Source organism: Carassius auratus, chromosome 14 (assembly GCF_003368295.1).
Source record: "Carassius auratus strain Wakin chromosome 14, ASM336829v1, whole genome shotgun sequence".
In the NCBI taxonomy this organism is placed as follows: domain Eukaryota; kingdom Metazoa; phylum Chordata; class Actinopteri; order Cypriniformes; family Cyprinidae; genus Carassius; species Carassius auratus.
Window position 1 is genome coordinate 14,884,400 of NC_039256.1, and position 23,575 is coordinate 14,907,974.

At 37.0% G+C, this 23,575-nt stretch overlaps 1 protein-coding gene across 2 annotated transcripts; it reads left to right on the forward strand.

The window, feature by feature from the left end:
• The first annotated feature begins 9,051 nt into the window (after positions 1–9,051).
• Positions 9,052–21,164, forward strand: LOC113113772 (fibroblast growth factor 18-like). Of its 2 annotated transcripts, none has more exons than XM_026280250.1 (5): positions 9,052–9,883; positions 10,070–10,106; positions 14,394–14,556; positions 18,610–18,716; positions 19,707–21,164. In XM_026280250.1, the coding sequence occupies exons 1-5, from the start codon at positions 9,852–9,854 to the stop codon at positions 19,983–19,985; spliced, it is 618 nt and encodes a 205-aa protein (XP_026136035.1). In that variant the 5' UTR covers positions 9,052–9,851; the 3' UTR covers positions 19,986–21,164. The 2 variants fall into 2 exon arrangements, with proteins under 2 accessions (XP_026136035.1, XP_026136034.1); XM_026280249.1 differs by having other exon boundaries at positions 9,056–9,883; positions 14,394–14,565; positions 19,707–21,163.
• Positions 21,165–23,575: the final 2,411 nt, after the last annotated feature.

The following is a 23,575-nucleotide window of genomic DNA, read 5'->3' on the forward strand; positions in this document are numbered from 1 at the left end:
AAAGTATTTTAGGTCCATCACTCTACACTATTAAAAATGAAGGGGGTTTTGCAGTGATGCTTTCAGTTACCAGTTTCAGTAACACAGTATGAAATAATCAGATAATAAATCATTTAGAAAGGACTTTCTTTGGAATGAAAAGATTCCCTGGATGTTAAATGGTCTTTATGGAACCAAAAAGAACATTTGGTCTATACTGATTCTTAACTACATCTTAAGTTTCTTTTTTATGCTTTGCAATGCTTTTTTTTTGCAAAAAGCATGATACTCGGTTGATTTTATACATCACCTGTCAGCTAGCTAACACATTTTGAATGATTTGTTACAGTCTTGCAGTGTAGAAAAATAATTTTCAAAGTTGGAGTATTTATTTATTTTTTTTAGTAATTTTTAAATAAAATTCTATATCAGACTTTCTACTTCAAAAGTCCACGTTTAATGCAATTCGTTGCTGCTTCTTTCTAAAGTAAATCATACATATTTTTTTTTCAGTGTGGAAGCATCAAACAAATCAGTAATATTTAACTGTTTATTACGTTTTTTTTTTCTGTTAAAGTTTATAAATTCATTAACTACATTATAGGATGTTTTAAAAACGTAGTTAATTTATCTAATTGTTTGTTTGGTATAATATTAATAATGTTTGTACTATAATTATTATATTTATTTATTTTGTTGTTTATACATTCATGAAAACAAATTTATATTCAATGCTCAATTGTTTTGTAACAAACAAAATATATTGTTACACTAGTGACAATTTTGGAAGAACTGGCCCAATCAGACAAAAGAAAGAAAGGAAGAAAGGTTTCTGTGTGGAAGTACTAAAATATTGGAATGCTAATTGTCAATCTGTGTTTTGGAGAGTTGGTTTGATTCATTCACTTCTAAAACGCGCAGGACAAAAAGGCTATATATTTACCTACAAAGACCTCTTTAGCTTTTGACGTGTACCCTGCATTACTGCAAACTATTTTGTTTTAGCATTTTCCAGATACATTAGCTTTAGAAACGGGGAAGCTAAAAAGGGCCATTTGTCACTCTCCTGAGTGAAATAAAGTGGGCGATATTTGTGCAGATTGCGGTCCCAGTGGTTTTTGCGGTTCTGCACTTCAAACACGCTCAGCCCCGGGTCACATGGGGCACCTGCAGCTCTCTGAGAATGATGGGATGAGGTTTGGGTTTTTTCCATCTTGAATGAGTTCTGGAGACTCTTATCGAGATGAATTGAACCCATTTGCTGCTAAATGGTGCGTGACACGCCATGTGAATTACAGGCTTTTTGTTGCGATGCGATGGCCTCTATCTGTCGTTACAACTTGACCAGGTTGATCCCGACAACCTGAGACTAACCATATAAGCAGTGAAACGAGAGGAGCCCAGAAATACGAATCAGACAAAATAATCATTTTAGGCTTGAAGCGGGAATGAGGTCATACATAAACACCTGGTATGGATCACCTTTTGTTGAGGAAGAGAATTTGAGCTTAATTTACTACAGTATTTGTTAAATGCAAAACTCTTGTTGGAGCTTAGCGATTAGCGCACGTTCTGACATGTCATTTCACGACCCCGCTCACCCTGTCTTCTCTATTAGGTTTCCACGGTACGCAAATAAATAAATGCAGTACTTTTTACTAGAAAACAAAACAAAAGTGTAACAAAGTCGAATCTGTGAATGTATTGCTAAAATAATGTTGCTGTGAAATGAATCCAGAGGAGACAGACTGTGATCCCTAATTACCACATTAAGTCTCGCTGCTTTGGAGAGAGAAGGGTGGTTGTTTGTAATAGTGTACTTACCGTCAAGGCCTTCCCCTTTAGCACACTTTTCAACCCAAAAACCATTATATAGACTATTAAAATGAACTTCAGTTAAAGTAGAAGCTTAAATCTAATCTCAGCAGCATTTCTGTTGCATCAGAGGCTTCATCTAGTCTCACGCAGCCTGACTTTTGGCTTAACATAAAGCCCAACAGTCGTGTTAAAAGCAGACCTACTCTGAGCTGTTGCCATCAGCCCACATTACTTAAATTTATCTTTTAATAAGTGTTAAACAACATTTCTGGTGAGAAGAATGAAATGGTGGTCACATTTACCAACACTTTTGGAGTTTTGCGTGAATGCACAAAAAGGTCTCCACTCAGATGTCCTTCATGTTCAAACTGCTCATGCGTATTTTCCACGCTGACTGACAGAAAGATTCTTGGTTTGAAAGTGACTTCTTTATGCCACTAACAAAAGATAATAGACCAATGGTCAATATAGCGCCTTTCACACTGCACGTCGGACCCAGAATATTGCCGGGTTGCCTTCTGTGTAAACGCAAACACATCCCGGGATTGATTCCGGGATTGGTTCCTGGTTGGGGACCTAATAACATTGCCGCGTTCAATCCCGGAACGAGCTCTGTATAAACAAAAGCCAGAACCAATGCCATAAAGGGTGTGTCGTAGTGATGACGCACGTTATCGCGCGACTCTTTTACCAGGTGTTTGAAGGCAGTTTAGCATTCACAACAACAACAAAAAAAATATGTGCAAACTGTAATGAAGCAGAGATCAGTTAGTTCCTCAGTTTCCACGCTGAGATTGTTCGCCAGCTTAAGGGAAAAGTTAATGTGCCTAGCGTTTTCGACTCGTACATTACATGAAACATCATGATGTCACGTGTCTTTACGGGACCTTTACATGTTGTGTGTGAAAGCACGAACATATTCAGGTTAATCACTGGCAGTGTGAAAGGGGAATAATTGACTAAAATTTCCCTAATGTGATCCCACCGCTGATTCTGAAAAAAATATATAAACCAGTCAGAGAATTGTATATTGTGACAAGCAAATCCCACCAAAATATATCTTGTGAATCGTGTAATTGATTAAGTCTCCATACTTGCTCTCTCTCTCTCTCTCATATATATGTACATATATATATATATATATTTATGTATATATGTATATGTATATCTCTCATATACAGTAGGGCTCGAAAGTTTGGGCACCCCTTGCAGAATCTGTGAAAATATGAGTAATTTTCAAAAAATAAGAGAGATCATACTAAATGCATGTTATTTTTTTTTTAGTACTGTCCTGAGTAAGATATTGTACATAAAAGATATTAACATTTAGTCCAAAAGACAAAAAAATTGCTGAAATTATTAAAATAACCCCACTCAAAAGTTTGGGAACCCTTGGTTCTTAATACTGTGTTCTGTTACCTGATGATCCTCGACTGTCTTTCTGTTTTGTGATGGTTGTGCATGAGTCCCTTGTTTGTTCTGAACAGTTAAACTGAGCAGCGTTCTTCAGAAAAATCTTTAAGGTCCTGCAGATTCTTCAGTTTTCCAGCATCTTTGCATATTTGAACACTTTCCAGCAGTGACTTTATGATTTTGAGATGCATCTTTTCGGACTGAGGACATTTGAGGGAATCAAACACAACTATTTAAAAAGATTCAAACATTCACTGATGCTCCAGAAGGAAACAAGATGCATTAAGGGGCTGGGGGTGAAAACTTTTGGAATTTGAAGTTCAAGGTAAATTGTACTTAATTTGTGTACCGGGAAACATACAAGTATCTTCTGTTGCTTACGAAGGACAGAACTAAATGGAAAAAAATTATATTTCAACAAAATAAGACAAATCTCCATCATGTTCAAAAGTTTATAGTGGAAATTCATTTATGTGGATTACTAACTTTTCCTTTTCTGTTTCACAAAAGAAAGAAAGCTGTGCAGAACAAGTAAATGATGACATTAGCTATTCCCTTAAAATTTGTGAATCTCTCAGGAAAGTGATCTTTTCATCTGTGACCTCCTCAGAAAACATCTGCAACCGAAAGCCAGACAGGTATTTTAAGAGTTGATTGGTCATGGATGGTTTTCTCTCTCTTTCTAACTCTCTCTCTCTCTCTCTCTCTCTCTCTGTTGCTGAAAGCCCAGAGGCTAGTATTTCACTGATTACAGAGTGGCCATATGTGAATGGTTGTTTGTGTATTGGCAGAACAAAGGAAACGCAGGCTCTAAAGAGGTGTTAGACAGGGGAATGGATCAGACCAGCCCATAAAGTGCCCGGGAGGGGGGACTAGACTAGTCCATTGAGTTCAAGCTGGTTTCAGCTAGTTGGAAGGACACACACAGTACACCTCCAGCACACTTCTCAGAAGAGTCTTCTAATCTGAGTGTGTATGTGTGTGTGTGTTTATACACAAGGGTGAGATGGTGTAAGAGAATACACCTGAGACTTTGTGAATTCATACCAAAGAATATGGCTCGTTTCAATGTTGTCTGCTTTCCCGAACAAAGCTTCTCTGTTTTAAAACAGTAAAGTGCCCTTAGATGACCTACGCTGGAAGCAAAGGTAGTGTTTACTGTAATCGGAGATACTGTTTTTATATAATTGAGCATTGTGAGGACAAGGCTTCTGTTCGGGACCAGTAGATCACACTACTTCATTGTATTTTATTAAATAGATGATGTAAACAAGGTTATCTGGCCCACATCTAGAGCAAAGTAATTCTCTGACTGACAACGCAAATTTCGTCCGTCAACACTTCAGACGTTTCGACTCTTTATTGCCTCATTGCGAAGATTGAAGGCGTCACGGTGTAATTACAGCAATCGAATCACTTACGGCGTCCAATTTAGTACATTTCGCATTTAAGCCAAAGTCTTTCAAAAGCAACCGAAGATGTGATTCGCCACCACCGTCCGGCCTCCGCCGAAGTGCCAAGGAAACCTGCTGTTCCCAAACCAATTACTCTCTCTGGTTTGAAACATCTACTCTATTGTGACAAGCTCTGACAGCCCGGCTCTTTAAAATCTATTAAACTCCACTCTGCAAAAACGACTGTGGAATAATTAAGGAGCGCCGAGTTCACCGAGCCATGGAAATTGATGCAGTCATGAAAATAAAAACATATGTTAGCAGCTAGTGGCAAGGGAGCCGTAGCGAGTGTTTATGACGTTGGACGGGGAAATGTAGAACAAGAGGGGAAATATCATCATTAGCGCCACGCTGTGCAGCCTGGTCGCGGGCCGCGCTAATGCCTTATATGCGCGGGCCAGGATTTGCACCGCACTGACAGAGCAATTATCAACTTCGGTTGCCAAGGCAGTGTCACCTTCTCAGACCCATTGACCACGACATAACCCCCCCCCCAACCTTCAAATGCTCCTCACCCCCCACACACACTCCTGTTCCCACCCACACACCTATCCAACATCACACACGCCGCGTCCTGCACTTCAGTTGGCTTCTAAACGGATCCATGCAGTCGACGTGTGACGGGGGACAAATTAGGAATGCGTACACACCCTCAAAGCAACATCAAGGCTTTGATTCCCCCACACACCCTCTCTGTCACCTTCAGAGTCCGACACGACATGACCCTACAGCGACCTACCAGGGGTTTGAAACCTGCAACTGACCATTGCTGTGCTGATAGATAGATAGATAGATAGATAGATAGATAGATAGATAGATAGATAGATAGATAGATAGATAGATAGATAGATAGATAGATAGATAGATAGATAGATAGATAGATAGATAATAGATAGATAGATTATTTCTACCTAAAGTGTACATATTAGTACCTAATGGTTCATATTATTACCTTTGAAAAGGTATTGCCCCAGTGACAGCTTTTGTACCTTTTTGTCTGAGAGTGTACACAAATATGTAACCCACAAAAGTCATGTTTTGTAGAGAATCCTTTACTCTTTCTAACATCCAAATGTTTCCTCTAGGTTCTTAGAAGCTTCTGTTACCTCTTTACTGGAATCTGAGCCCATTCCTCACATACAAAATGCTTCTAGACCACTGATAATCTTTGGTTTCCTTGTTGCCACTGCTTGCTTCAAATCCCACAAAAGATTTTCAGTGAGATTTGAAACTGGAGACTGAACAGGCCACTTAAGATCATTCTAGGACCAGTCTCTAAACTCGGTTTTGGTAGATTTGGATGCATACTTGCGATCATTGACCTGGTGCAAGAGTCCAGTGATTAACAAGCTTCAGTCTGTACACTGAAGGTATAACATTTTCTGCCAAAATGCCCCGATACTTCTAAGAATGCAAGATGTTCTTCTGGTCATAAACAGGTATATACAATTTTTTTTTTTTTCACATGCATGTGGTAATTCTATGTATTTGTAGCATCTAGTTGTCAGTTTCCAATTACCTTGCTAATAAGTGATTTAAAAACAGCAATTTTGAATGGAGATTGAATAATTAGGACATAGCTGTGCTATGAAAAACTCAAGAATACTACATTATATATTGATATCACATTTATTAATGCCACTAAATAAATAAAGATGCATTTTAAAATATTTGGATCTTAAAAGCTTATAAAAAGCTTGTAAATGTTTATAAAAAAAGTAATACAAAATATAAGAGTATAACTATATAAGAAACTATTTTAAAAAATCATTTAAAATGACGGTGGAAATTATTATTATGTGAACGAATAGGGGAAAAATGCAGTAAAAACAAACAATAAAATACAAAAATGTTACAAAATTGTTTACATTTGAGTTATGCATAGTAAAAACAGGTAAGTTGTTTTTGCTTTACTTTTCTTTACAGATAAACCTTTTAATGCATTGTTTGAGACACTGATAGAGTTCTTTCTCTTCACAAAAAAGCCCATCAGATATCAATCAGCCAATTAGGTCTCTCCATCACCTTCAAATTCAATAGGACACAGATGCTGTGACTCCCTCCATCTATATGTTTGTGTCAGAGATGAAAGCGGAAGCAGGGAGGAAGCTGGGTGTGTCGGAGGTGTTCTGACACTAATGTGGTATACTGGGCTTTACTTCCAGAACTGTGAAGTTACTCTGTCAAGCTTTAAAAGGTCTTGTAAAGCCTTTGAACAACTGTGCGTGACCTTTTTTGCCTGCTTTATTAAGCTTCAGGGACACAGAAGTTGCACAGTGTTGCTAACTTTCATTACTCCGATGCACCGAGGACACACTGTTTTTATTATTTTTTTAGGCCTTGGTTTTGTGCAGAATGCCTTGATCTGACATATTTATCTTTTTTTAATGCATTCTATCCTGTCATTAAGCCGCTTTGACTAATGATCCTTTGTTGTTTAGTTAAATCACTCCTCAGTCCACTTAACCGCTGCACATACAAAGTGTGACCCACTTTAAGGTTTAGCAGTTTTTCACAAGTTTAAAGTGTGATGTAGACCTCTCCAGCTCTCCCAGGAATAACTGCTGGAATCTATCGCTCATTCGTTTCGTCTTTATTCTTCCAAGTAGTGCAATTCTAATAAATAACAAAGACAATTTAAACACAACTATGTCTATGCTTCACACGAGACGGATGAATTTGGCCCTCACTGTAGCATAAGTTGCACTTGGAATCCGCCACGTGAATAATTAATACTCTGTAAGACAGACGCGGTATCCAACGCTTTGAATATTCAGGAAGATCTAGCCACTTCCGAATTCAAGAGAATGCCAGAGTGTAACTTCCTATTCGTTAGATCCGCGCGTCCCAATCTCGGCCTTGTTGCAGGAAATGTTCTGTAGGTTGTCATATTGCCAAAGCCTCCCTTGATCTTTTTTGGATGATGACGGACTAATCTTTGTGTTCGCTTCTTCATTGAAACGCTTTTGTTTTGGTTGTTCCCAAATGGATAATTGTGAGCTTACAGCATGGTCCAGGTGATCCACTTCAAAGGAAATTTGCTTCACTCGACATCAGCCTTATTTATAGGTTAGGGTTTTATTTTGGAGTATAGAAGGAGATTGCATGCAAAAAAAAAAGAAAGAGCACATGCTTAAAGGAAAGAAAAAAAGAACACTAGGATTTAATTTGGTGTTAATGAAGGTTTATTTTTTTTAATTTATTTTTTTTATTACCTTCTTATGGCATGTGCTGTTGTAGGCCAGACTTTAAAGTAATTCACATACACCACATGCTTTGTAAGTTTGTTCGTTTTTAACCTCTTATAAATCTTAGCTATGCTTTGGAAGTTAATTCTTTGCAAATGACAGATTACGGTAAAACGTAAAAGCAGTAATGTAAATGAGTAAATGTTTCTTTTTTTCTCTGATCACAGCTGAGAAAGGGGCTGTTGAGGGAATAAACTTGCAGCTGGCAGGGGGCATGTTCAGAAGACCTTGTAAACACATTCACACCTCTGATGCATTTCAATGCCTGATGACTTATAGCACAATATTGAAAATTCGAGTTCGACAAGCACTTGCATTTCAATGCTGTCTGAGAGGAATCAACAAACTCCACCAATAAAACACTTTCAGGTTTGGGAAGCTGACAAACGAGCCGAATGAGGGTAATCAGTGATTGGCAAGAAATACCTAAATACTTATAAAAATAATACTTACATTTTGTTGCATCATTAACTATCTAAGGGATTTAATTCACACTTCTACTTCAAACAAATAAATACAGATTTATTTATAACTTATAACTATATATATATATATATATATATATATATATATATATATATATATATATATATATATATATATATATATATATATATATATATATATATATATATATATATATATATATATGGGAAAGCCATTTGGTTATCATGTGATATGAAAATCGTAAAACAAAGACAGTGAGAAAATGTAATTAAGAATGAATAAACACGATAAATATATAAAGTATAGTATATATAACTTTATAGAACTTTCAGATTCACTAAATTTAAATAATTGTAAAAAAACAACAACAACAGCATGTTTAATACCTGTTTTTTAAAACCATTTCTTCCTTTTATCATCTCTGACATCCTTATTTGTCTTTGACTCAAGTATTAATTTATGATTATTAAGATTTTACTATTAAAATAATTATAATAATATTTTATTTAATAATTTATTCAAACGTAATGACCTTGGCTCATATTACATTATCAGCAGCAGTAGAATGCAATTCAAATTTTTTTTTTTATCTCGACACCGCGTGTCTGGTTTTGCTCAACTGAAATGCACCTGTTTACGAGTTCTTATGTGAAATCCGCAAGGAATTCTCACAGATTCCCATCGAATCGACGACAGAGTTTAAGAAACCTCGAGAAGCGCAAAGTAAACTGTGCTCAAACAGAGGAAAGGCGCGTTCCGCTCACCGATGGACTCTCTCGGATCACCCTATCAGGTGCAAAACCACTGACAGGTTTCCACCCACCACCCACCACCAACCCAAAACCCCTCAGTGCGCTCCAGCCCTCCTCGGCACACATACAGACGGTCTCGTACATCACCCAGCGCTCTTCCAGGATTCGCCACGGTTCTGCGCGCCTTTTATGTACAAACGACTCGGATAACAGTGAAGCAACATCTAAAGAAGAGACTTCTAACCGTAACTCATCTATCCTGACTTGCTGGGAAAGTTTTCCCTCTCCAAACAATGGACACGGGAAGCTTGGAATGATCCACGTAAGGTGTGCGCTTTCAGGTGACTTCGGCAGGTACGAACGGAATTTATCTTTTCATCTCGCATACTGGATCAAGAGTAAGCACTAAAGGTCGCGGATTGTTCACCGAGGAGGAGACACCCCACTTCAGTCTTTTTTAACTAATTCAATCTTTGCGCGCTTTGGCGAGAGAGCGCAGCGCGCGCGGACCGCGGGGAAGCGGGGACACCACGGGGAAGACACTGATTTGCGTTCATTCAGCTCTCTTTTAAACAAGAAACAGCCCCATGCTGCTTCCAGCGGCACATTTACACTTCCTTCATCTCTCTTTTCCTTGGGATTGCACCTCTCCTCCGGGATTTTGTGTGTGAGACGGTGGCGGGGCTCCGCGCGGCACTTACTGGAGCGGGAAACGCTGGAAACAGGTGTATTTGACCAAGATGTCTGGTCTGCCGTCAAGGTTCATCTACGTGTAAGGAATATTCTTAATACTTTATTTGATTCACGTTGAGTTCGTACATTCTTGCCAATAGAAGTCGCTCAAAGCCAGGTTTAAGATGAACTGCTACATTTTTATCTGGTGTAATTGCTTGTGATTCACCCCTCCTTACTTCCCTTCTGTCTCTCCCTCTCATTCTCTCTCTCTTTCTCTTTCCAGGTGTTTACATTTTCTGGTCCTCTACTTCCAGTTGCAGGTAAGTCTGGCCGTGTCATGAGTCTGGATTAAGGCAGGGATTATGAGGATGTGCCGACGGAGCGCAAACACAACGCTTGTTTCATTTGTTGTCTTGAGGGTTTTGAGAACAGAGGCATGCATGGGAAATCTACAACCCAGAGGCTGCAAAAAAAAAAAAAAAAAGATTTGGATTTGCTGGTGGTCTTGCCAGAAGAATTGAATTTGTTTTTCTCTAAAAGTCTGGCTTTTTACTTTTGTGCTTATTTTCTCGTGTGTTTGACCACGAATCTGGTCATAAGTAGGCTTAATTATTTCGTTCAGAATAGTTAGTAAACTCATGTTTTGACTGATTTCACGCTGAATACTAAAATAAGCAATATGTGCATTTAAATTTAAGTTTTGAGCGTTTTTATTTGTGAACTCTGTGACCTTTTAGTGGAGGTGAAATGCATTTGTGTGTGTAATATTTATTTCTTGGAGGAGGAACATTGAACATTTTTAATTAAATTAAATTAATTGCATATTAAATACAATTAAGATTAGATTTAATAAAAATGAATAAAATATATATTTGCTACAGCAGTATGTATATATATATATATATATATATATATATATATATATATATATATATATATATATATATATATATATATATGATTAAATTTAATTAATAATATTTTAAGTGTATACAAGTATATGCATATACAGTGTACATCGACTATCTGCGTCCAAATTAATAAATCTAAAGAGGCTAAAAAGTGGTCAATTTCTTATTTCCTTTTAAAAGCTTTTAAGGTCAGACTAGCTGCAATCTCAGACTCTCCCAAGACTTTGAGGAAGGTGACTAATCTTTTGAATTCAACCAACAAGATATACCTAACGCATAAGTAATTAGATATCTGCAGTTCCTTAAATCCGTCTTTACTGACAGATGTACATTCCTCACGAGGCGGGGAGGGCTTATTGAGAGCCTTTTTTTTTTCTCCTGGCAAATGGGTCAAGGCATTGTGATTATAAAACTTGCATCAGAATGTCGTAATAGAAGGGGGCGATCACCGCTCAAACCAGGAACAAAAGCCACTGCTTGGAAGAAAACGAGACCCATGTTGGTTATATAATTCTGTTTGCATTCAGTTTTGTTCTAAAGCAGTTGGCACAAACAAGGTTTTAGTGTGGCAGTTATGACAGTAGTTCTTCATTAGGTCATTGATAGACAGAGTACAAGTATCACTTGCTTCTTCTGCTAACATTGGCCTTTGTTGTTTATTGGTTCTCTGAGAAAACAAACAAAGTTGTTATTAAGGAAATGCAGTGAAAGATGGCGTGATAAGCACAGTTTAAGTGACGGTGCACTGAAGCGTTGTTTCCTGAGATGCATCCTGCACAGAGAGTGGTGTCTGCAGATAGGGCCTATCTGACATGCAAGAGTGCTGGGGACAGGGTCGGGCTTTTGAAGTCAGTGTGAGATTCGTGTGACTAGGTTGGTTTTGAAGGGAGTCGGGCGGCGTGATAAAAATGTTTGGCCGTGGCTCGCTCCCTGCATAGGCATGCCCTCTGCCTTCCCGCTCCCGTCCGTACGCAACTGTCTACAAAACACACCTCTGTGTCTGACTAGATGGCCAGATTTCAGAGTAAACCCTTCCGAGGAGAGGCTGTGTGTGCGCGGGAGTTGTGTCTGTGTGTGTGTGCTTCTTTGGCTAAGAGCTTAGAAGTAAACTTGATTCTGTGTTAAACTGAGTTGTTTTTGACGTAACGTATGATGACTCCTGTTTGAATCTAAGCTATGTATTTATCTAGGAAAATAAAATGTATAACAATGACTGAAATGAATACAGAATACAAAATGAATACTTTTTGAATACAAAAAGATTTTAAGGTATCTATCTGGAACTAATATGTTTATAATTAATTTAATATGTTGTTTCATATTTAGGCAGTTTTGTGAAATGTCTTTTGGTTTGTTGAACACTAGATGTTGTCTGCTGCAGTGGTCAAATCTTTAAAAATTAGATTGAACTTTGAGGATTCAGGATGTAATTTTACATTCAAACTGCTATGAATGATCACCTTTGACCTTTTGGCATTATTCTACATGACCGCCCTAAATGCCATTGTGATTTTGTTTATTATAGCTTACATTCAATAGTTCTTCTCCAGTATATTTATCAAGAAATATATGCTACCGTTCGAAGGTTTGGGGTCAGTAAGTGTTTATTTTATTATTTTTATACTCAGCAAAGATGCATTAAATTGTTTAAAAGTAGCAGTAAAGACATTTATAATGTTAAAATATTTGTTTCAAATAAATGAAACTTTTTTATTACGTTATGACATTTTCAACCCACACAAAAAATTAAGTAGCACAACTCTTTTCCACATTGCCAAAAAATAAAATAAATAAATAAATAAATGTGGACCCCTAACAAAAAAAAAAAAAAAAATGTCACTGGTGTAATTTCTACTTTGCAGTACAGGATTAAATCACATTTGAAAATGTATTTAAATTGAAAACAAAATAAAGTATTTTTCATCAAATAAATGCAGCCTTGGTGTGCATGAGAAACTTATTTTAAAAACATTTTAGAAATAAATCTTACTAACTCAATTTGTTGAATGGTAGTGTTTTTATCAATATATTCAGTTTCTTATTTTGCTTTTTTTTTTCCTTGGGGAAAATGGAATAATTACATTGTTTCGAAGTGATTTTCATTTGTGATTGAATAGTTCCAGCATTAATGGGTTAATTTAGCCAGTTGTGTCATGCTGATGTATTTCTTAGCAGTCTTGCATTCAGCATAAATCTCTATGGAAGTTTCTTTCTCAACCCCGGTTTTTTTTTTTTTTTGGTACCGTAAACTGCGCTTTTCCCCTCATGCTCCCTAAATGTCATTAATTAGCCGAGGTTAAAATAACATGGAGTGGAAGCATGTAATGTGAGCGTAATTAACCACCTGAGAGAAGCCACATAAAAGCTCATTACAGGATAATTACCCCTCGTTTCAGCCCGTGAGAGCCTTGGCTGGGACAGAGATTCCAGGGTTTTTAGAGGTATATGTTTTCCTCACATAAGAATTGAAATCAGAAGAGGAGGAGGAGGAAAGATATGAGGATATTGGATGAGAAGTGGATTGGTGATTTTCATATAATGCCTCGGGTGATTGTGAATGTGAGCGACAGGAGATGCCATGGCAAGCTATATTGTATTTTATGATGTTAGTGCTTTGTGTGTTTGTGTGTGTGTACCAGTGCAGCAGTCTTCAGTTGTGTACAAGTACTTCCCATACTTACAGGTGTGTATGTTTGATTTATGAGTGTGATTCTTACCTTAGGCAGATATTTGTTTGATGACAGAGTTAGATCTTTCAGGTGGATAATTGCTGGAGACTTGCTTGTGGAAATTGAAAACTTGACTTCTCGGTGTAGCTCCAGGCTCAGTGTATTCAGATGTTTTATTTAGTGTGAGAGAGAGAGAGAGAGACGGGCACCAAAACATGCAGGAATCACTGTGATCTGAACTTTCGTTGAATTCTTTTATTGCTTGGAATTGAGTCAAGTCACATTTATTTATATAGGACTTTGTACAATACGGGTTGTTTCAAAGCGGTTTCGCTGGAGTTAATAAGAAAATCAACTATGCAAACCTTTTTAAAATATAAATCAAATTCAATTTCTGCTGTAAAGTGTTGATTCAACATGATATCAAAATTTGACCCTGTTTACGTTATACACAGTACACATTCCTGGCTCTTATTGTGACTGTTTCATGGCAGCATGTTTTTCCTTAAAAAAAAGTGTTGTCATAATTTTTCATCAGCACGAAAAAAAGTTTTTCCTCTGAAATGACTACCACTGTTCTGGCATGTAATAGACACTTTCCAGTCAATTCCCAGTTTATGAAATCCCAACCTCTTGTTTCACACGATGAAAGTAAACTAAGTTACTAATGTTGTTTGACGCACAGAGGATTTTCTTTTCGCTGAAAATGCTAGTTTATGTGGTAGCATTGGACTCAAATTTACTGATAAATTTACATTTTTACAAATTTACGCTCACACAAGTGTATTGTAACTTCCCAAAAGATGTGATCATTTTTGTTATTTTTTTTTCCCTTTGTTAAACACTTGTAGTGTTCCCAATCAAAAATGACCAGTCTACAAAATAATTTACTACAATTTATTATGCAATTGGATTTAAACATTTTATTAACCTGTTTTCTTTCAATTAGCACAGGTTTTGTTTTTCTTTTTGTTACTGATTGAATCAAGACAGAGATCAACACACATTTTGTTCTTACTGGTTCTAGGAATCTCAACAGAGTTCTGCCGACTTCCGGTTCTACATCGAGAACCACACCAGAGATGATGTGAGTCGGAAGCAGGTGCGGATATATCAGCTCTACAGCAGAACCACTGGGAAACATGTGCAGATCCTGGGCAAGAAGATCAACGCCAATGGAGACGATGGGGGCAAGTACGGTACGGGAGTGTTCCTGTGCTCTGAATAAACCACGCAGAAGAACCTGTTACCTGTTTGTAGTCTGCTTTTGAACACATGAGGCACAATGATTTACAGAGATAGTTCAACCAAAAATTACATTTCTGGGATCATTTGCTCACCCTCATGTCATTCCAAACCTGTATGACTTTGTTAAACACAAATGGAGGCGTTATAAGGACTGCACTGGTTACTCTTTTCCATGCACTTGCAATAACTCTTAATAAAGATGCAAAAAAAAAAAAAAATTGTTGGGTATACAACTAAGCACAATAAGCCATTATTCAATGACAATAAAGTTAACTGCTGTTGCAACATCATTGACTTTTTCATGCACATCAAATTATGTTTAAGGTCAATATTCAGGTTGCAGCCATATTCTGAAAACAATATTTACTGTATATGCATAAATATGTTTACAGTGTTTATGTTTATGATGTTTACATCAATATATATGGGGTGGGATATTTTTTTCTAATTCACTCAGTGAACTCTCAAGAACAGATATTCAGTAAAAACAGTCTCAGTCAGTGTCTTTTTCACACTGTCAAGTAAACTGGACCATTTTTATAAAACTTTTATAATATTTGTATGGTTCTTTTTTGTCATTTCAGTGCTTGAATTCACTTTCATTATATTAAAAAGAGTTGCAGGATGTTCACCAGAAATTCAACATGAGGAAATAAAGTCATACAGGTTCGGAATGACATGAGGGTGGATAAGTGATTAAAGACTGTTTATTTTTGGAAGAACTATTGCTTTAACTCAGAAATATTCTGCCGTTGCATATTTTAAATTCTTCCTAAATGGCTTTATTTGTTGCAATCTCTGATTGAGAGCATGCTTTAATCAGTTTTCTGATAATTATGTATATATAGCATCATTCAAGCTGCCTCTTGCTTTTTAATTGACTAAATAATTAGGCTAATTAAATGAATGCATTCCACCAACATAAAGTGTTTAGTACTCTCCATTAGCTCAGTTGAACTCATGTTGCCATGTTTAAATACCTCATTTCCTCAGCGAATTCCATCTAGGTCTGCTAATATCATATCTAAGATGAACTTCTTCTCTTTAACATCCAACCTGAGCTGTTATTAATCAAAATGTATTAAAGTATAAACAAAATAAAAAGCACAGAACTGATGGGCAGCGTGCCCCAGCGGTACGAGTGTAAGAACAGAGACTCAGAGTGAAGATAAACACACTGAATGCTGCACTTAACTTTGCCGACTGATACAAGCATGTTTATATTTCAGGCTTGTGCTCGTTTGTGTCAGTCAGAGCCGTTCAGCATAAAGATTCCACAACAGACACGACTCCATAAAGCTCTAGTGCGGGATTCCTATACCTGCATAATCCTGTTTCTTATGTAGTCGTATTATCCTTTGGATTCCTAGTGCTCCGTTTCTGTTTGTGTGGAGTTTTAGTCTTATATTTGTGCTTAAAGGGATAGTTCACCCTAAAATGAAAATTCTGTCATTAATTTATCACGCTCATGTTGTTCCAAAAATGTGAGACCTTTGTTCATCTTCAAAACACAAATTAAAATATTTTTGATGAATTCCGAGAGCTCTCTGACCCTCCCGTAGACAGCAAGGATCCGTACATGATCAAGGTTCAGAAATGTAGCAAGGACATCGGTAAAATAGTCAATTTGACATCAGTGGTTCAACCATAATTTTACAAAGCTATGAGAATACTTTTTGTTTGCAAAGAAAAAAAAAAGACCTTTTAACTATTTATCTCCTCCGCGTCCTGATATTGACCTTGCACATTCATTCAGAGTTATTAAGAGAACTATTTTTGTCTGATTTGTGAATGAATCCTAGAGGTTTTAAGCAACATTAGGGTGAGTGATTGATCATAAATCATGGATTTCATTTTTGGGTGAACTATTACTTTGATTCACTGTACATTTGGTCAGCAGTTTGTGCTTATATTCATGTTTTGTGGTGTTTTGGTGATCAGGGTTGGGTTCAGAATTGTCATAAATCTTATCATCTTTAAATATCTGTGCCATTAAACTGCATGATGTCGGAAAATGATAGTCGTTACCATAGAAGCAGACATTTTATGCTTGTGTTCGCTATAGCATCCCTTGTGGCAATGCTGAGAATGCAAAATGTGCTTGTGTCATACCTGGTTTTGATTAAAGGATGATAATTCATTAAAACATCCATCCATCCATTTTCCATATCGCTTATGCTTTGCAGGATCATGGGGGTTTGAACCAAAAAAAAATCTATCTAAAAATCTATCTATCTATCTATCTATCTATCTATCTATCTATCTATCTATCTATCTATCTATCTATCTATCTATCTATCTATCTATCTATCTATCTATCTATCTATCTATCTATCTATCTATCTATCTATCTATCTATCTATCGTGAAACATTTAAATAGAGAACAGTTATTTTAAATTGTAATAATGTTTTACAATATTACTATCTTTACTATATTTTTCATCAAATAAAGTCTTGTTTTGCATAAGAGTAAAATCTTGCTGACACCAGACTGTTGATCAGTAGTGTATGTTCAAAGTATGTTTAAAGTCAATGTGAATTGCCGTCTGCAACCTGATCTGTAGAGAGTGTTGGACAGACGGGATTTTATTCAGCAGGAATAAAAACTGAATATCCAGTTTCACTTTGTAATGCGTCATGTTTCAGAAATAAATGGGTGGCGAACAGTCTTTCACATCGACTTAAACACAGCTAGTTTCCTTGAGTAAAGCAAAAGCAACATGAAAACAACCCTGAACACACTGCTGGATCAGGTCTTGCACTCGTATGGCTCATTTATCAGCAAACACTCGCCTTCCCAGAAACATCTCAAAAATGTCTTCAGTTTCACCCGTTTGGGATAATAAAACATTCACATTACTGAAGGTCAATGTGTCCGGTTGACATCTGTGCTTTAATATTAATAAGATGCACCAGTAAGAAATCAGATGGCGTGAGAGATGCACAGATGGTGAGCTGACTGCTTTTTAAGCATTCGGTTTTTAGGTACAGAGTTCATTTAAATACAGGAATAGTTGCTGTATTTTTCAGGCATATCTTTCAAAAAGTCATGCACTTGTTAAAGCGGTCTGTGCCACTGAGGAGTGGGATCTTTCCCACCCTCATTTGATCTCAAGTGCCCTGCCTGGATTAGTCGTTCCTCTCATGTTGCCCGGGGCTGTTTTGGAAGGGGACAGTTTTGGTGTTGCTCTCTAAGCCTCTCTGCTTTGAGCACCTTTGAATAGCCCAGTGTGTTCAACAAATGGATCATCCTAACTTTTTGATTGAGTGAGCACGAACTAAAGGCAAGTGGAAACCCAATCCCTGGGGATCTGAACTGCTTCAAGGAGTTTGGCAGATTGCTTCCCCCCCAAGAGAGGGACCCTTAACAAAGGTGGTTACAGAGAGAAAGAGAGAGAGAGTTGAGAGAGTTTTTTAGGAGTTGTGAGGGAGCTGTAGTGTATGACGAATCATTACGTTTCTCTCACAGTTGTTTTTTTTAAATAGTTCACATGCCAAATGTAGTTTTGAATCAAAAAAGTATAGTATACTATATACATTTATACATGTAAGTAGTTTTTTTTTTTTTTTTTTGGTCATACCGCTGCATTAAATAACTAGTAACTAATAAAATAGTAACTATTAAAAAAAAAGTGACTAAATATTTGCACTGCAATTATTAAAAAATTGCAACTAAAAAACAAACTAATAATAAATAAATTAACATGTTTTAATATATATGTTTTTGACTTTAAAAAATTAAAGAGAATTTGTGAAAAACAATTAAATAAAAATCTAAATGGTCTTAAAATAAAATATATATTTTACATAAGGCAATGCTTTTATTTATTTAATTAAATGAAAATTTTCTAACTATGAATCAGGTGTGTTCTTAACAAATTCACACGTAAACGTATGTTTCTGGAGTTTATTTCTAACAAAACGTATTGAATTCTATGAGAATCATATTGCCTTCATGAACTCAAAAGTAAACTGTGTTTATTTTTACCCTCAGCTTTACTTGTTGTGGAGACGGAAACATTCGGCAGTCACATTCGAATAAAGGGGAAAGAGAGTGGATACTACATCTGCATGAACAAGAATGGTAAAATTTTTGGAAAGGTATGTTTACTATCACACATCGGAACTAAAAATATCTGTTTGTCTTGTAAACAGGCATAAAAAACAGGTTTAGGCCCATTAAACTACGATATGTATGTAACAAAATAGTTTTTGGCTCCTGTGTGTATGCTTTTGATTTACACATGAGCTTGTTTATAATTGCAGTTCTGAATATGATTAACTCATGTATTGCATGTTTAGTGAATGTCAGCTTAATACATGAGTTTGTAGTTGGGACCCAAACCACTGCTACTGTAACCTACTCATGATGGTTATATAATGGAGCCAGTCAACACATCTTTTAATACCATCTATTCAAACAAAAATGAAATATTCAGGCTGGCTGTTTGAAGTTAAAATTGTCCGTTTTTCCAAGTCCTTGTAACTGCCATACCACAAACAAATCTTAGTGGAAAGACCAACACCCCCTACATTTGCCATGAATAGGACATTACGTGCTTCACTGGCTTATTTTGAACTGACCCTAAGCTGAAGGGCCCAATTATTGTGTCTTGTTGGCAAAAACTGGTCATTCTTTTAAAAACATTATGCTTTGCAAGACGAGTAGGCGTCTTGTCATACAATAGTTTTATAGTATAGATGTGTAAACTGCAGATCAGTTTTTCATAATACTTTAAAACTATTTTGTGACACATATAGTGTGAAATGATAATAAATGGTATATAAAAAAGAGGGCCTTTTCTACATTTTCTATCATTGAGATTATTTATTTATTTTTTAAGGGAAAATACAACTTGGCTGTGTTGCTAACAGATTCTGAAATATGTTGTAAATAATATATAGTATTGTTATTTTTAAATCTGTGAGCAGTCATGAACTTTGAGAAAACTATGTTTTAGGGTTTATGTTTTACAAATATTGACTGACAGGTTGTAAATAAAATCAGATCAGACCATCAGACCATCAGCTGAGGGGTTGTTCAACAAGTGGACCATTTTTCTGACACGTCATCCTTTCTTTTCTCCTCAGCCCAATGGGAATAACCAAGAGTGCGTCTTTGTGGAGGAATATTTGGAGAACAACTACACGGCGCTGGTGTCGGCCAAGTACAAAGGCTGGTATTTGGGTTTCAACCGAAAGGGTCGACCCAAAAAAGGCTCCAAGACCACGCAAACACAACAGGAAGTGCATTTCATGAAGCGCCACCCCAAAGGAAAAGTGGACCCTCTGGAGGAGTTCCGTTTCACGACGGTAACGAAACGGACACGTAGGGCGCGGCGTTTAAAACCCAACCCCAAAACGGACTGAGTCGCTCCCCGTGCTTCTTACCTGACAAACACCTTTAATCTAATCCGAAACAGGAGAAGGAAGAGGACACAAATAAACAATGGCGACAAAAAAAGAGACAAGAAACTTAAGTTCAAAGATGTTTTATTTTTATATTTCAGAAGCGTCAAGTTTCTCCCAGCTGTTCAGTGTGGGTCTTTTTTAAACGTAATTGGTGTCTGTTATTTTATTTATACTTGATAACTAAGGATGACCTGTAAGGAACTAGCGTCTCCTGGTTTGACACGTTTAAACTCTGGAATAGCGATAAGAGCATACTGCACCACCTGGGAAACCTTTTATTTTCATTTGTGTTGCCCCCCAACAACAAGGATCCAATATTTTCCACTGGAATGGGCCGTCATGGAGACATAACGACAGAGCGATAACAGACTCATGTGACCTTTGCAGGCCTCCATTAGTAAACGTGAAGCTTTGAGTGCAATATTTTGAAGAGCCTCTCTGTGGGATGGACAGCAGGCCTTCTCTCGGGCCCAATGCGCAGAATGCTTCGATATTCTTTGATTCAGCTTAGATCGACGTGCTTTGACTAGCCAGATATCAGCTTTAGCTGTGGTGATAGTGTGTGTGAGAACTAACAGACGCGAGCCTGGATATGAAGGGACTGGAAAAAGGTTTGGGGAATCGCTCCAATGCTCTACATTTGGATCATGCGTACATGCAGATCATGCGGGCTCCCTAAATGTAAGCTATACGTAATGCAAAACCAGGTATGATGCATTGCTCTTAACGTCCCGGACACTCGACAAGTGATGGGTTTTGACTACTTCCAGGTCACTCAGCCAATGAAATCGGTCCGCCTGACAATCAGTCATGTTCTTTGTGTACTAGAACGCTTTCTCTCAGTTCTAGAAGGTTTGAGAAGGAGGGAATCACTTCTGCAGACTGTTGGTGAGGTCGACTCTCCATATGGGTGTAGCTGTAGTATACACTCGTCTATACACTCATCGTCTGTCAGACGTTACTAACAATCATGCCACTCGTACGATTAAATAAATGTATGCAAAAAATAATAATTTTATTACTATTATAAAATATTTATTGCCTTTCTCTGTAAATATGTCTTGATGAATTTATTTGACCTCTGTTAATAATAATAAAAAAAGAGGACTATATATGGAAAATGAATATATGTTATTGTTGTTTTTGTATGTTTGGATGTATTATGGACAATATTGCAGTGCTAGAAATTCAATGTTGCATTATATGCAACCCACAGTACCTGCTGCTGTAGACAGTTGCAAGGTGATTTCAAATGTGTGGGTCAAAAGACTCCTTTCAGTGTAATGTGTCAATGAAAACAACTTAACTGTCAAGCCGTAATGCATCAAAAAAAAAAAAAAAAAAAAAAAAAGACTTACTTCCTCAATTTTGACAGGTATATTTTCTGTTTTTCCGAATAAACTCACTTCTTATTGATGCATTTTTCAGAAAACAGGACTAAATAAGTCATTGCACTTAAGTTAATATATCTTAATTTAAGAATGTTGAGGTATTTGTACTGGAAAACAAAGAGAAAACCACTCAGTTAGAGAATTCATTCATTCATTCATTCTTTGCTGTGTGTTTTGTATTGAAAACAATGGAAAACTATGGAGCAATTTCACAGATACATGAAAAAAACAACAACAACACGGTAATTTAAATATTCAAATTTTTGTAGGTCTTTAAAAAGTATATTTCCAGACAACTGTTGCATCTTTACAAGCACAAACTCTTCATTGGCATAATCTCCAGATACATAACACTGAAATCTATAGACACCGAGACAGACAGTGAGAGAAAGAGAGAGAGAGAGAGAATGTAGCAACTGGGATGCTAAACACTCACATTCAGTGCCATGATAAATAGTGTTCCCAGCTGTGATTTATTCCCATATTTTAAAAAGGAAAATGTCAGATAATTATTCTTGTTAAAAATATTCAAGAACTGTTGTCATTTCTTTATTTCTTTATTTTTTTCAACCAGACCCAATTAATCTGCAGAATAGTGCAATAAAATGAATCATTATTGCATCCCAAGCAGACATGAGACTTAAGTATAAGACTGTGTATTAGGATTTAATTATATGCAAATCATAATATCTCATTAATTAATTCTAAATAATTAATTAATTTACGGAAACCTAGACTTGTGTATTGTTTATTAGTAAGCACTGAAGAGTTAAAGATCCATATTTGGAGCCTTGCTCAATTTGATGCAAGTCAATCTTCACATTGACTCTGACTGATTGAATAATAAAGAAAAGCGCTTTTAGAAAAGAATATGGGTCTTGAAACACATTAAACAGGCCCATGCCTGTGTGCATAGACGGTCCTGAACTACTAGGTGTCCGAAGCGTGCTAAATGCAGCACCAAGGAGTTGGCTTTTGAGGCAGAGGTTACAGTTGATAATTTGCCATAGGACACGAGACAAAGAGGCAAATTGCACTGTGAAAGTTGAAGACGCGGTCCAGAAAATGTGTCATGGGGAAGTTATGAGGCGTTTAAAGACAGTGAAGAGTTTCTCAGACAACATGGGGATTCAAGGATCATTTAGATTCAAGGTTATATCAACAGAGCCCCTCCTCGCTTTTACATATTACCGCTTTTATGAAATCAATTAGAACCGAAGGGAGTGAAGGAATGCTCAAAGAGAATGTTCGGAAAGGTATTAAGGTCAATGGAACTATTCCTTTTCCAAATGGATTTCCAAAACTTCTGGTATGAAACCTTGTTCTGGGAGAAATTACTTCTGCGGATGACGGCGAGCTCATTAGACAGTCTGCATGAGCCACTAGAGAGAATTTATTCTAATTCTCGATGTGTCAATAACAGACTCGAAGGTGAAAGCGAGAGCTCTTGAGCAAAACTCGCTGTCGGGACGGTGGTACATTTTTTTTCAACGCTGTAACTCTCCCCCTCCGTGCGTCTCCAAGCTCTTAGGAGTCTTCTTTTGGCAAAGCTCTGAGACTTCGCTCTCCCTTTAAAAAGGAGGATCAGGAATGTAGGGTAAGATGTCTCATAATGTTGTGTTCTGGAATGATGTTTACAGCAGTAGTCAAGCTGAAAGATGGCCAGTTTGAGGGAAAAATGCCTTTTGTTTAACTTCTCACTGATGTTATCAGACGCAGCACTGCAGCGCGGGGAGACCTGGGGATGTCAGCTGATTTAGATGGCTGACGGATTGTCTTTCTTTCCCCCTTTTTATTATTCCTTCCTTAAGACTGAATAATAGCAGGCCATATTTTTGTAGATGGGTGTCCTCTCCAAGCTTGAATTACTCGGGCCAGACGGAGCGTTCACACACAGGAGTCTGTCCGATGATGTTTAATGCAGCGCTGCTGTTTTGGGTCTTACTGTTACTCAAAACCCTTTTTTTTTTGCACACATTTTTGGTGATAGGGTGAGTAGGAGGGCTGATTCAAGAGGTGATAAGGCATACAAATGTTTTAAAGTTGCTGAAAATATGTACACATTAAAATGACTTCACAGCACCACACGAAATCTGTGTTTTTCTGTTTCTTACTCTCTAAATGAAAGAAAAACAGCTCTGAAAAATACTTGCTTAC